At 35.3% G+C, this 12,512-nt stretch overlaps 1 protein-coding gene across 1 annotated transcript in view; it reads right to left on the reverse strand.

The window, feature by feature from the left end:
• Positions 1–340: 340 nt before the first annotated feature.
• Positions 341–12,512, reverse strand: part of LOC127555337 (hemoglobin subunit beta) — a 47,951-nt gene continuing 35,779 nt past the window's right edge. Inside the window, exon 3 of the mRNA XM_051987565.1 lies at positions 341–600. Coding sequence (XP_051843525.1) covers positions 439–600 — 162 coding nt within the window. The 3' untranslated portion in view covers positions 341–438. The remainder of the gene's footprint in view (positions 601–12,512) is intronic.

The raw sequence follows: 12,512 nt of genomic DNA on the forward strand, positions 1-12,512 counted from the left end.
AAATCTTGGGCAAAGGGCAGGCAGTTCCCCACAGAAGAAACAAGAGGATAAAATATCCAGAAAAATGAAATACATTTTCTTAGTTCTCTGAAAAAGAAATAAAAAATAAGGGGTTCAAGGATATGGTGAAACAAGCACTTTGAAATATATGGCAAATGTATCTCTTGTGCTTTCTCTTAGTATGTTTTCTTTGTTTCTCAAGTTTTTTTCCCCCATTACCTCTGAACCTCCCATCTCCTATATTTCTAGATCTTTTCTCTCCACTCCAATTTGCCTTTCCCACTCCCTCTTATTTCTTTAATGACCCCAAAGAGAAAGGAAAGAAAGCTATATGAGGCTCAGTGGACTGAATGCAATTTATTTTCAGTTGCTATGCCCATAAAGCCAGACCCCATTCTTTCCATGTGCAGAAGATGGACAGCATGGAACACAGTGGACTCAGCAAGCTGAAAGCTCCCAGATGTGTAGGGGATTAGTAGTACTATTGGGCCAGGCATTGGCCACACCAACTTTGAGTTTCTGCCGGGCAACCTTAACTTCAGGGATGAAATCCTTGACAAAGTGCTCAGTCAGGCAGATGACAAGAACGTTCCCCAGGAGCTGTGGAAGAGATAGGCAGAAGGATACAATGAATCTTTGAGAAGAGCAACTTGCTAGATAACCCATCTGTATTCCATCTCATCCTAATCCAGTATTAATTCCTAAATCATATTCCAATAATGGGCTTTGAATTCCCCACATTTGTCCTTTTCTTTACAATACTCCATTAAATACCCTACATCCACCACTGCCCACCTGCTCCTGATCTTTCTTTTTACTGTTCTCCAGATGTTACTCTGTCATTAGACTATTTAGAAGTATCTTTTTTTCTCCATAAGTTTTCCTATTTCTCTCTCCCCCCTTTATTCTTTATCCCTTAGCAAAAGGCATTGAAGCTTTTAAGAACCTCATTAATTTCAATGGGGAGAGATGAAGAATTAAAAAGTAAACTAAATAACCTGGTAAACCTAATCAACTAGCCAGGGAAAGGAAAATTAGGGAAATAGAGGAAGAGGGAAGGGAGGGAAACATAGAGAAAGACTTGATGATACAGAGAAGCCAACGTTAAAGAGAAAAATAACTTAATTAGGAAACAGAGAGAAAGATTTGATGAGACAGTCAAAATTTGATGAGAAGTCAAAATTAAAGAGAAAAGAAACTTAATTAGAGAATGAGAAATGAAGGAGGGGAGAGAAATTGAAAAGAATGAAATACAAGGAAAAGAGTATATAAAGCACTTTGGAAAGAAGGCAGCAAGGAAACATGAATGGAAGGATTGTGAGAAAATAGGAATGCAAGATTTGGAGAGCTATCTGAAAATCAACAACAACAGAGCACAAAATGAACTTTGGAGACAATCTAAATGAAACTTTTTTTTTTTAACTTTGTATGGTAGAACAAATCTATGATCCCTAGAGCTACAGAAAGACATGGCAACTTATTGGGAGAAAACTTGGTTACCTATATACCATCAGCAGCTCTTTCTCATTTACCACAAGGAAGGAAAAGAAACAAAGTTCTAATGGAGAAGATAGATCACTCTATTATATACACTCAATTCTCCTGCTCAGAAACTCAAAATTCATCAGTGTCCCAGCCAAAAAGGTGTTTGTCACCCTCTGGTTTCAACACTTTAGTCACTCATGATTAGAAGTAGTTCCCCCAAGCCAAGATTGGTTGCAGCTAATAAATATTTACATATGGAGGGTGGAGCCAAGATGGCGGAGAGAACACATGTGTTTTTCTGCGCTCTCCTCTACACCCAAACTATTTTACAAAACTCAGCCTCTGAATTAGTGCTTGACTGTCAGAAACCACAAATATTGGGAGTACAACACATTACCAACAGAAGATAATCTTTAAATTTGCTAGAAAAGGTCTGTTTTTGCTCATGCACAGGGATGAAATGGGGCTAGGTCAGGAGCATACTCAGACAGGCAGTGAGAACACAGAGAACAGCTCACACTGAGGAAACAGGAAGGGGGGTGGGTGGTGGGTGGTGTTCTCTGCTGGTAGAAAACCTGCTGTGAGAACTCTACCAAATTGTTGGCTACTCTTTTCTGGTAGCAAACCAGTAGATCAGCAGAGAAGCTATAAACACAAAGGGTAAAGAGTATAATCCCAAAACACTAGAGTCTCTAGGGACCTGGCCACACCCACCCAACACTGGGAGGGGGATTCAGCATGATCTTCTCAAAACCACTAAATTCAGCACAGCCACTGCTGTCCTACTGCCAATTCACTGCTACTTCCTGTTGTCTATAGAGGTAGCTTGGAAATACCTCACTGCCCCATAAGCAGACTGCAGCATTGTTTTTTTGTTTCATTTTGTTTTTGTTTTCTTTGTGTTCCAAATGGATAAAAAGGCAAAGTGGGCTCTAAGTATAGATAGCTTCTATACTAAAAGAGATCAGATTTCAAACCATGAGGAGACTAAAAACAGTTTATATCTAGATGAAAAACCAAAGGTGGATATGATCTGATCCCTACCACACAAAGCTCTCATAGAAGAAATTAAAAAGAATCTTTAAAGAGACCTAGAAGAAAAATGTTGCAAGGGGTCTGGATAAGGCATATCACTCATTAAAAGATAGAGTGGAAACAGAAAACAACTCCCTGAAAAACAAAATTTCTGAATTGGAAAAAAGAAAATAACACCTTAAAAAATAAAATTGGCAAAATGAAACAAAAAAACCCATAGAACAAAACAATTCATTTAAAAAAGTAATTGGACAAATACAAAAAGAAATAAAAAAAGTAAATGAAAATAATTCATTAAAAATCAAAATTGAACAAATGGAAATGAACGACTCGAGGAGACATCAAGAATCGGTCAAGCAAAAGCAAAAAGATGAAAAAATAGAAAAAATACATTAAATATTACTTGGAAAAACAACAGAATTGGAAAATAGAACTAGGAGAGATAATCTAAGGATTATTGTACTCCCTGAAAATCATGATGAAAAAAAAAAGAGCCTAGACATTTATGGTTAAAACTACTAATTCTGTATTTCCTGCCATCTTGTTATCCCCAGATTATGCTTTTCTCTTTCCTTTCTCCCTTACTCCCTTCCCCAGTATTAAATCATCAAATCATCATCAGGAAATCATCAAAGAGAACTGCCCAGATGTCATAGAATCAGTAGGTAAAATATACATTGAAAGAATTCATTTATCTCCTACTGAAAGAGATCCCAAAATTAAAATTTCAAGAAATATTGTGGCTAAATTCCAGAACTATCAGACCAAGGAAAAAATATTACAAGAAGCTAGAGGAAAAAAATCAAATACTGAGGAGCCACAATAAGGATCACTCAGGATCTAGCAGCATCCATATTAAAGATCAAAGGGCCTGGAATATGATATTCCAAAAGGCAAAGAAACTTGGTATACAGCCAATAATAACTTACCCAGCCAAATTGAGCATTTTCTTCCAGGGAAGAAAATGGACACTCAATGAAATAGGTGAATTCAATTTATTTCTGATGAAAAAGCCAGAGCTAAACATAAAATTTGACTTCCAAATATAGGAATCAAGAGAAGCATAAAAAGGTTAAAAGAACTTGTGAGCACTGGATTTCTGTTATGGGTATACATAAAGAGTAAATGTATAATTTGGTTTTACTGTTATAATATAAAAAAAGATCTAGTAGAGGAAAGGAAATTGTACCAGAAAAAGGGAAATGTGAAGGTACAACATCTCACAAAGAGGCAAAGGAAAACTATTATATTTGAAAGAAAGAAGGGAGGAATATGAACACAGTGTAAATATTAATCTCATCAGAACTGGCTCAAAGAGAAAATATTAGACATATTCGATTTAGAGAGATACTTCTCCTACCTCATTGAAAAGTGGGAGGGGGAAAGTGAAAAGGAAAAGGTTAGGCTAAATAAAAGGAAATACAGAAATTGTAAGGGAAAGGTTTAAGAAAAGGGGAAGGACTCTAAGGGGAGGGATGGATGTCTAAAGAGAGAGAGCTGTGTGAGGCAAGTGGTGCTCACAAGTTTAATACTGGGGAGGGGAGTAAGAGAGAAAGGAAAGAGAAAAGCATAATCTGTGGATAACAAGATGGCAAGAAATACAGAATTAGTAGTTTTAACCATAAATGTGAATGGTGTAAACTCCTGCATAAAACAGAGGTGGATAGCAGACTGGATTAAAAATCAGAATCCTACAATATGTTGTTTACAGGAAACATACTTGAAGCAGGGTGATACATACACAGTAAAAGTAAAAGGCTGGCACAGAATCTACTATGCTTTAGGTTAAGTCAAAAAATCAGGGGTAGCTATCCTGATCTCAGATCAAGCAAAAATTAATCTAATTAGAAGACATAAGGAAAGGCACTATACCTTGCTAAATGGTAGCATAGATAATGAAGCAATATCAATACTAAACATATATGTACCAAGTAGTATGTCATCTAAATTCCTAAAGGAGAAGTTGAGAGCTGCAAGAAGAAATAGACAGCAAAGCTATAATAGTGTGAGATCTCAAGCTTCCACTCTCAGAACTAGATAAAGCAAACAACAAAATGAATAAGAAGTTAAAGAGGTAAATAGAGCACTAGAAAAGTTAGGTATGATAGATCTTAGGAGAAAACTAAATGGAGACAGAAAGAAGTACACTTTCTTCTCGGCAGTTCATGGAATCTATACAAAATTTGACCACATATTAGGACATAAAGACCTCAAATTCAAATACAGAAAGGCAGAAATAGTAAATGTATCTTTTTCAGATCACAATATAATAACAATTACATTCAATAAAAAGCCAAGGGAAAATAGACCAAAAAGTAATTGGAACTATATTATCTCATCCTAAAGAATGAATGGGTGAGAGAGTAAATCATAGACACAATTAATAATTTCACCCAAAAGAATAACAATGATGAGATGATATACCAAACTGTGTGGGATGCATTAAATAGAGAAAGAGAAAATCAATGAATTAGGCTTGCAATTAAAAAACCTAGAAAAAGAGCAAATTAAGAACCCCCAATCAAACACTAAACTTGAAATTCCAAAAATAAAAAGAGAGATTCATAGAATAAAAAGTAAAAAAATACTTTTGAATTAATAAATAAAACTAAAAGTTGGTTCTATGGAAAAAACCAACAAAATAGGTAAACCCTTGGTAAATTTGATTAGAAAAAGGAAAGAGGAAAATCAAATTATTAGTCTTAAAAATAAAAAGGGAAAACTTTCCATTAATGAAGAGGAAATTAGAGTAATAATTAGGAGTTACTTTGCCCAACTTTATGCCAATAAATTTGATAACTTAAATGAAATGGATGAATACCTTCAAAAATATAGCTTGCTTAGATTAACAAAAAAGGAAGTAAGTAAGTTGGAGTAAGGAAGAAGTAAATTGGTTAAATAGTCCCATTTTAGAAAAAGAAATAGAACAAGCTATTAATCAATTCCCTAAGAAAAAATTTAGTGGGGTGGAGCCAAGATGGCAGAGGGGACACACACTTCATTCTGGGCTCCCTTCTCCTCTCACTACTGATTACCAAATTCAGCCTCTGAAATAGTGCTTGACTGGTAGAATCCATGAATATTAGGAGTAAAACAAATTACCAGCCAAAGATAACTTGGAAGATTGCCGGAAAAGGTCTGTGTTGATTGGTGGGAGGAGGCTAGCTCAGGCTAGCCTCCATGTTCTGCCTCCTTGCCAGTGTTGGCTGAGCTTAGGCTGAGCAGAGGGAGTGAGGGGGATAGGATGTGGTCTCCACTGGTGGAGAATTTGCAGGGAGGACTCTACCACAGGTTGGCTATTCTGCTTTGGTTGCAAAGCAGTAGATCAGCACAAAAGTCACAAACACAAAAGGCAGAGTGTACCCCAAAACACCAGAGTTTTACAGGACCTGGTCATACCCAGCACTGGGAGTGATTCAGCATTACCACAGTACAGGTGCAAAGCCATTCTGTAGCACAGGGTTCTGACCAGCACAGTCACACTTCAGCATAGCAGGGATCTTCCCAGGGTAGCAGCACTCCTGCAGCTCGTCCTCTCTTTGCAGCCCATTCACAGGAAAGCTATTGTCCATCTGTCCCTGTTCTGTAGAGGAAGCTGGAAACCTACTTGCCCTGAAGGCAAACCACAAGGGCTTTTTAAAAAATGAGTAAAAAAGCAAAGTGAGCTCTAACTATAGATAGCGTCTGTACAGAAACAAAGCAATTCCCAACCCTGAGGAGACTAATAGCAGACAGTCTCCAGAAAAAAAACACAAAAGGGGATATAATCTGGACCCCATCACACAAGGCTTTCCTAGAAGTAATTATAAAAGATCTTAAAAGAGAACTAGAAGAAAAATGAGGAAAGGAAAGAGAAGTTCTGCAAGAGAGTGTGGAAAAGGCATAAAATTCACTAAAATAAAAATTAGAAAAAGAAGACAACTCTCTGAAAAATGAAATGAAAAAGGTAAAAAAAACTCCCAGGGAAACAAAACTTGTGAATTGGAAAAAAATAAAGAATTCCCAGGAAAGTAGGATTTGGGAATTGGAAAAAGAAAATAACTCATTAAAAAAATCAGTGAAATGGAAGAAAAATTCCATAGAGCAAAACAACTCATATAAAACCTCAACTGGACATATACAAAAAGAAGTAAAAAAAAAAAAGTTAATGATTAAAATAGCTCATTAAAAATCAGAATGGAACAGATGGAAATGAATGATTTGTTGAGACAGCAAGAATCAGTCATGCAAAACCAAAAAAAAAAAATTTTGGAAAAAATGTTAAATATCTACTTGGAAAAACAACAGACCTGGAAAACAGATGTAGGAGAGATAACTTAAAGATTATTGGGCTCCCCAAAAACCATGATGAAAAAAAAAGAGCCTAGACACTATTTTTCAGGATATCATCAAAGAGAACTGCCCAAATATAATAGAATCAGAAGGTAAAATAGGCATTGAAAGAATTCATGAAACACCATCTGAAAGACCCCAAAATAAAAACTCCAAGGCATATTGTGGCTGAATTTCAGAACTATAAGACTAAGGAAAAAATATTAAAAGCAGCCAGAAAAAAAAATTCAAATACCGAGGAGCCACAACAAGGATCACTCAGGGTCTAGCAGCTTCCACATTAAAGGACTGAAGGGCCTAGAATCTGATATTCTGAAAGGCAAAAAACTTGGAATGCAGCCCAGAATGAACTACCCAGCTAAGCTGAGCATTTTCTTCCAGGAAAGAAGATGGACATTCAATAAAATAGGTGAATTCCATTTATTTCTGATGAAAAAGCCAGAGCTAAAAAAAAAAAAAAATTGACCTTCAGATATAGGATTCAAGAGAAGCATAAAAAGGTAAAAAGAATTCTTAAGAACTGTATTTCTGTTACAGGTATATATAAAGAGCATGCATATAACTTAATTTTACTGTTATAATACCAAAAAAAAAGGGAATTAGAAGTGGAAAGGGGATTGTATCAGAAAAAAAGGGGGAAATGGAGGTAAAAAGAGGGAAATTACATCTCACAAAGAGACAAAGGAAACTTATCATATCTGAGGGATTAAGACAGGGGAAGAACATTGTGTGAATCTTATTCTCATCAAATTTGGCTCAAGAGAAAATATTAGACATTTGTTTTACAGACTAACTTCTCTTACCTCATTAAAAAGCTGGAGAGGAAGAGGGAAAAGGAAAAGAATAGAATAAATAGAAGGGAATACAGAAAAAATTAAGGGAAAAGTATAAGGAAGGGGGAGGGACTCAAGGAGGGTGGGAAGGATCCTAAAGAGGGAGAGCTGCATGAGGCAAGTGGTGCCCATAAGTTGAATACTGGGGAGGAGATGGGGGGGGGGGGGAGAAAAAGAAAAGTACAATCTCAGGATAATAAGATGGCAGGAAATACAGAATTAGTAGTTTTATCTGTAAATGTAAATGGGATGAACTATCCCATAAAATGGAGGCAGGTAACAGACTGGATCTTAAGCCAGAATCCTATAATATATTGTTTACAGGAAACACATTTAAAGCAGGGTAATACGTACAGAGTAAAGGTAAAAGGCTGGATCAAAATCTATTATGCTTCGTGTGAAGTAAAAAAAAAGCAGGAGTAGCCATCTTTATCTCAGACCAAGCAAAATAAAGTAGGATTTATAACAGAAATGCAGGGCTGCTTCAATATTAGGAAAACTATTAGCATAACTGACTATATTAATAACAAAATTAACAAAAAATATGATCATCTCAATAGATGCGGAAAAAGCATCTGATAAAATCCAACACCCATTCCTATTAAGAATATAAGTATATTGAGAGTATAAGAATAAATGGACTTTCCCTTAAAATAGTCAGTAGAATCTATTTAAAACCATCAATAAGCATCATATGTAATGGGGATAAACTTGAACCATTCCCAGTAAGATCAGGAGTGAAACAAGGTTGCCCACTATCACTATTACTATCCAATATTGTATTAGAAATGCTAGCTTCAGTAATAAGAATTGAGAAAGAAATGAAAGGAATTAGAGTAGGTAATGAGGAAACCAAATTATTACTTTTTGCAGATTATATGATGAATCCCAGAGATTCTACTAAAAAGCAATTAGAAATAATCCACAACTTTAGCAAAGTTGCAGGATACAAAAAAATCCACATAAATCATCAGCATTCTTATACATCACTAACAAAATCCAACAGTTAGTGATATAGAGATATAAAGAGAAATTCCATTTAAAGTAACTGCAAATAGTATAAAATATTTGGGAATTGATCTGCCAAGGGAAAATCAAGAACTATGTGAGCAAAACTACAAAATACTTTCCACACAAATAAAGTCAAATCTAAACAATTGGAAAAATATTAAGTGCTCTTGGATAGGTCAATCGAATATAATAAGGATGACAATACTACCTAAACTGATCTATTTATTTAGTGCTATACCAATCAGACTTCCAAGAAACTAATTAATAACCTAGAAAAAATGATAAAAAAAATTCATCTGGAAGAACAAAAAAATCAAGAATTTTGAGGGAATTAATGAGAAAAAAAAATCAAATGAAGGTGGCCTAGCTGTACTTGATCTAAAATTGTATTATAAAGTAGCAGTCACCAAAACCATTTGGTATTGGCTATGAAATAGACTAGTTGATCACTGGAATAGGTTAGGTTCACAGGACAAAATAGTCAATAACTATCACAATCTAGTGTTTGACAAACCCAAAGACCCCAACTTTTGGGATGAGAATTCACTATTTGACAAAAACTATTGGGAAAATTGGAAATTAGTATGGCAGAAACTAGGCATTGACCCATACTTAACACTGTACACCAAGATAAGACCAAAATGGGTTCATGATCTAGGCATAAAGATTGAGATTATAAATAAATTAAAAGAACATAGGATAGTTTAACTCTCAGACCTGTGGAAGAGGAAGGAATTTATAACCAAAGAGGAACTAGAGATCATTATTGATCACAAAATAGAAAATTTTGATTATATCATATTGAAAAGTTTTTATACAAACAAAACTAATGCAGACAAGATTAGAAGAGAAGCAATAAACTGGGAAAACATTTTTACAGTTAAAGGTTCTGATAAAGACACCATTTCCAAAATACATAGAGAATTGACTTTAATTTATAAGAAATCAATTCATTCTCCAATTGGCAAATGATCAAAGGATATGAAGAGACAATTTTCAGATTAAGTAATTGAAATTATTTCTACTCATGTGAAAAGCTGTTCAAAATCATTATCAATGAAATACAAATTAAGTCAACTTTGAGATATCACTACCCAGCTGTCAGATTGACTAAGATGACAGGAAAAGATAATGACAAATCTTGGAGGTGATGTGGGAAACCTGGAACACTGATGCATTGTTGGTGAAGTTGTGAATGGATCCAACCATTCTGGAAAGGAATTTTGAACTATAGTTAAAAAGTTATCAAATTATGCATACCCTTTGATCCAGAAATGTTATTACTGGCCTTATATCTCTAAGAGATATTAATGAAGGGAAAGGGACCTGTATGTGCAAAAATATTTGTGGCAGCCCCTTTTGTAGTGGCTAGAAACTGGAAATTGAATGGATGCCCATCAATTGGTGAATCGCTGAGTAAATTGTGGTATATGAATGTCATGGGATATTATTGTTCTGTAAGAAATTACCAGCAGGATGAATACACAGAGGCTTGGAAAGACTTACATGACCTGATGCTAAGTGAAAGGAGCAGTATCAGGAGATCATTATATACTTCAACAACAATACTCACTTTATGCGGATCAATTCTGATGTAAGTAGATATCTTCAACAATAAGAGGATCCAAATCAGTTCCAATTGATCAGTGATGAACAGAACCAGCTACATCCAGCAAAAGAACACTGGGAAGTGAGTGTGGACCACAATATAGCATTTCCACTTTTTTTGTTGTTGTTTATTTGCATTTTTATGTTTATTCTCAGAAGTTTTTTTTAACCTTCTTTCTAAATCCAATTTTTTGGGAGCAGCAAGATAAGTGTATAAATATGTACACATATGTTATATTTAACATGTATGGGACTACCTGCCATCTAGGAGAGGGGGTGGAGGGAAGGAGGGGAAAAGTTGGAACAGAAGTTTTTGCAAAGGTCAATGTTGAACAATTATCCATGCATATATTTTGTCAATAAAAAGCTATAATAAAAAGGGAAAGAAAAAAAAGAAATATTTGCATATGCTCTGTATAACCCACTTAGGAAAGGGAAGATTTAAGCATGCTTTAAGGACTCCTTAACCAGGTCTCCTTCCTTCCAAGGACTTGACTTTACTTATTTTACAAAACAAGCAGAACAAAGCTCCAAAAAACAACAGATTTTTTCAACATTATAGAGTTGATTACATGATAGTAGAGCTGGGATTCACAGGTGAGTATCATAATGCCTAGATTGTCAAAAACTGTTATTGCATAAAGAGTGATCACTACTTTTGGATCTTCATATTTTTGTCTCAGTAATCCTCCCCACTTACTTTTTCTTTACTACAAAACTATGTAGTCCCTTTGCATGTCTGTGAAGTGCCTGGTGTCCTCTCTTAATAACTATGGTTTTCCTCTTTGAATACAAGTAGGCAGCTTTCAAGACTCTTAGCCACCTAAAAGTTTTCCCTTTTCTGGAATAAAATCTCTAGTGGAAATGACAACTTTGGCTTAGTTTTCAATTTCCTTTTTTATTATAAACATGTATACTTAATGACCAATAACAAAAAATAAACATTATAATGCACAAAGGAAAATTTCATCATTTTATATATGAAAATTTAAAATTGTTATTTATAGTTCATTTAACTGGTATCTGGTATGGGAACAACTAGTAGTGGATAGTGGATAATGCACCAGCTGTGAAGTCAGGAGGATTTGAGTTCAAATCTGGCTGCAGGTACTTAAGACTTCCTGTCTGTGTGACACTGGGCAAGTTATATAACTCCAATTGCCTCAGGGGGCAAAAAAAGTATGCTAATATGGCAATAGCTAAGTAGCATAGTAGATATAGTACCAGTCCTGAATCAGGAGAACCTGAGTTCAAATGTAACCTTCAGCATTTGGTGTTTAACTAGTTGTGTGACTGTGGGCAAATCACTTGTCTTCCCTCACTGCCTCCTTCCCCAATATGATGATAACTTCAGTAAGGTTCAAATTTTCCCTAAGGCCTTAAAACTATTGGCAAAACATAGGATAGGATTATCTTACAGAGAGTGAAGGTGAGTACTTAATCTCCTTCAACAATTATGAATCTTCAATTTAATAATTTCCTTGTATATCTGAAATTTGAATGAACACTATTCAGTGTCAGACCTTGACCACAAGGGGATGATATAGAGCTTCCAAGGCATCATCTCTAAGGAACTGAGGATGTTCTTTACAACACAGCTGCACTGAATTGGTTTAACAACACCTGGAGTGTTTTGTTCAATCCTAGACACCAAATTTTGTGAAGAATGTGAATAAGCTGTAGAGTAGTACTTGGAAATTGGACCATATGAGCATTTGTCGAGGAGACAGGATACTAATCCTGGAGACAAGAATTGGGAGAACAAGATAAGTTTTCCTTAGATATAAGAAGGAGAGAAGAAGAATTAGATTTATCTTGCTTACCTCTAAAGAGTAGATAGAGAAACAGTAGACAGGAAATGTAGAATGAAAGATTTTTGTTCTACCTAACAATTAGATCTTTCCTTCACAGCTCTGGGGTGGGGGGGGGGGGGGAAAGAGCATTGTCTGTCTTAGAGATTCCCCTCCCAGAATTAACCCAAGGGAAAATAATCACTTGTAGTCCCTATCAGGTAACTCCTATTCAATATCTATATGACTTTTAAGTTCCCTTCCAAACCTAATATTTTGTGATTCTGTAGAGCTCATAGTTCACTGAAATTTCATGGCACCTTAGAGCATCTAGTCTAAGTTCATCTTCCAGGTTTATAAATGGGATACTTGGAAGAAAAAAAAAAGATAAATAAGAAAATCTTGGAAGTCTTGGTAA

The sequence above is a fragment of the Antechinus flavipes genome, chromosome 3 (assembly GCF_016432865.1).
Source record: "Antechinus flavipes isolate AdamAnt ecotype Samford, QLD, Australia chromosome 3, AdamAnt_v2, whole genome shotgun sequence".
NCBI lineage: Eukaryota > Metazoa > Chordata > Mammalia > Dasyuromorphia > Dasyuridae > Antechinus > Antechinus flavipes.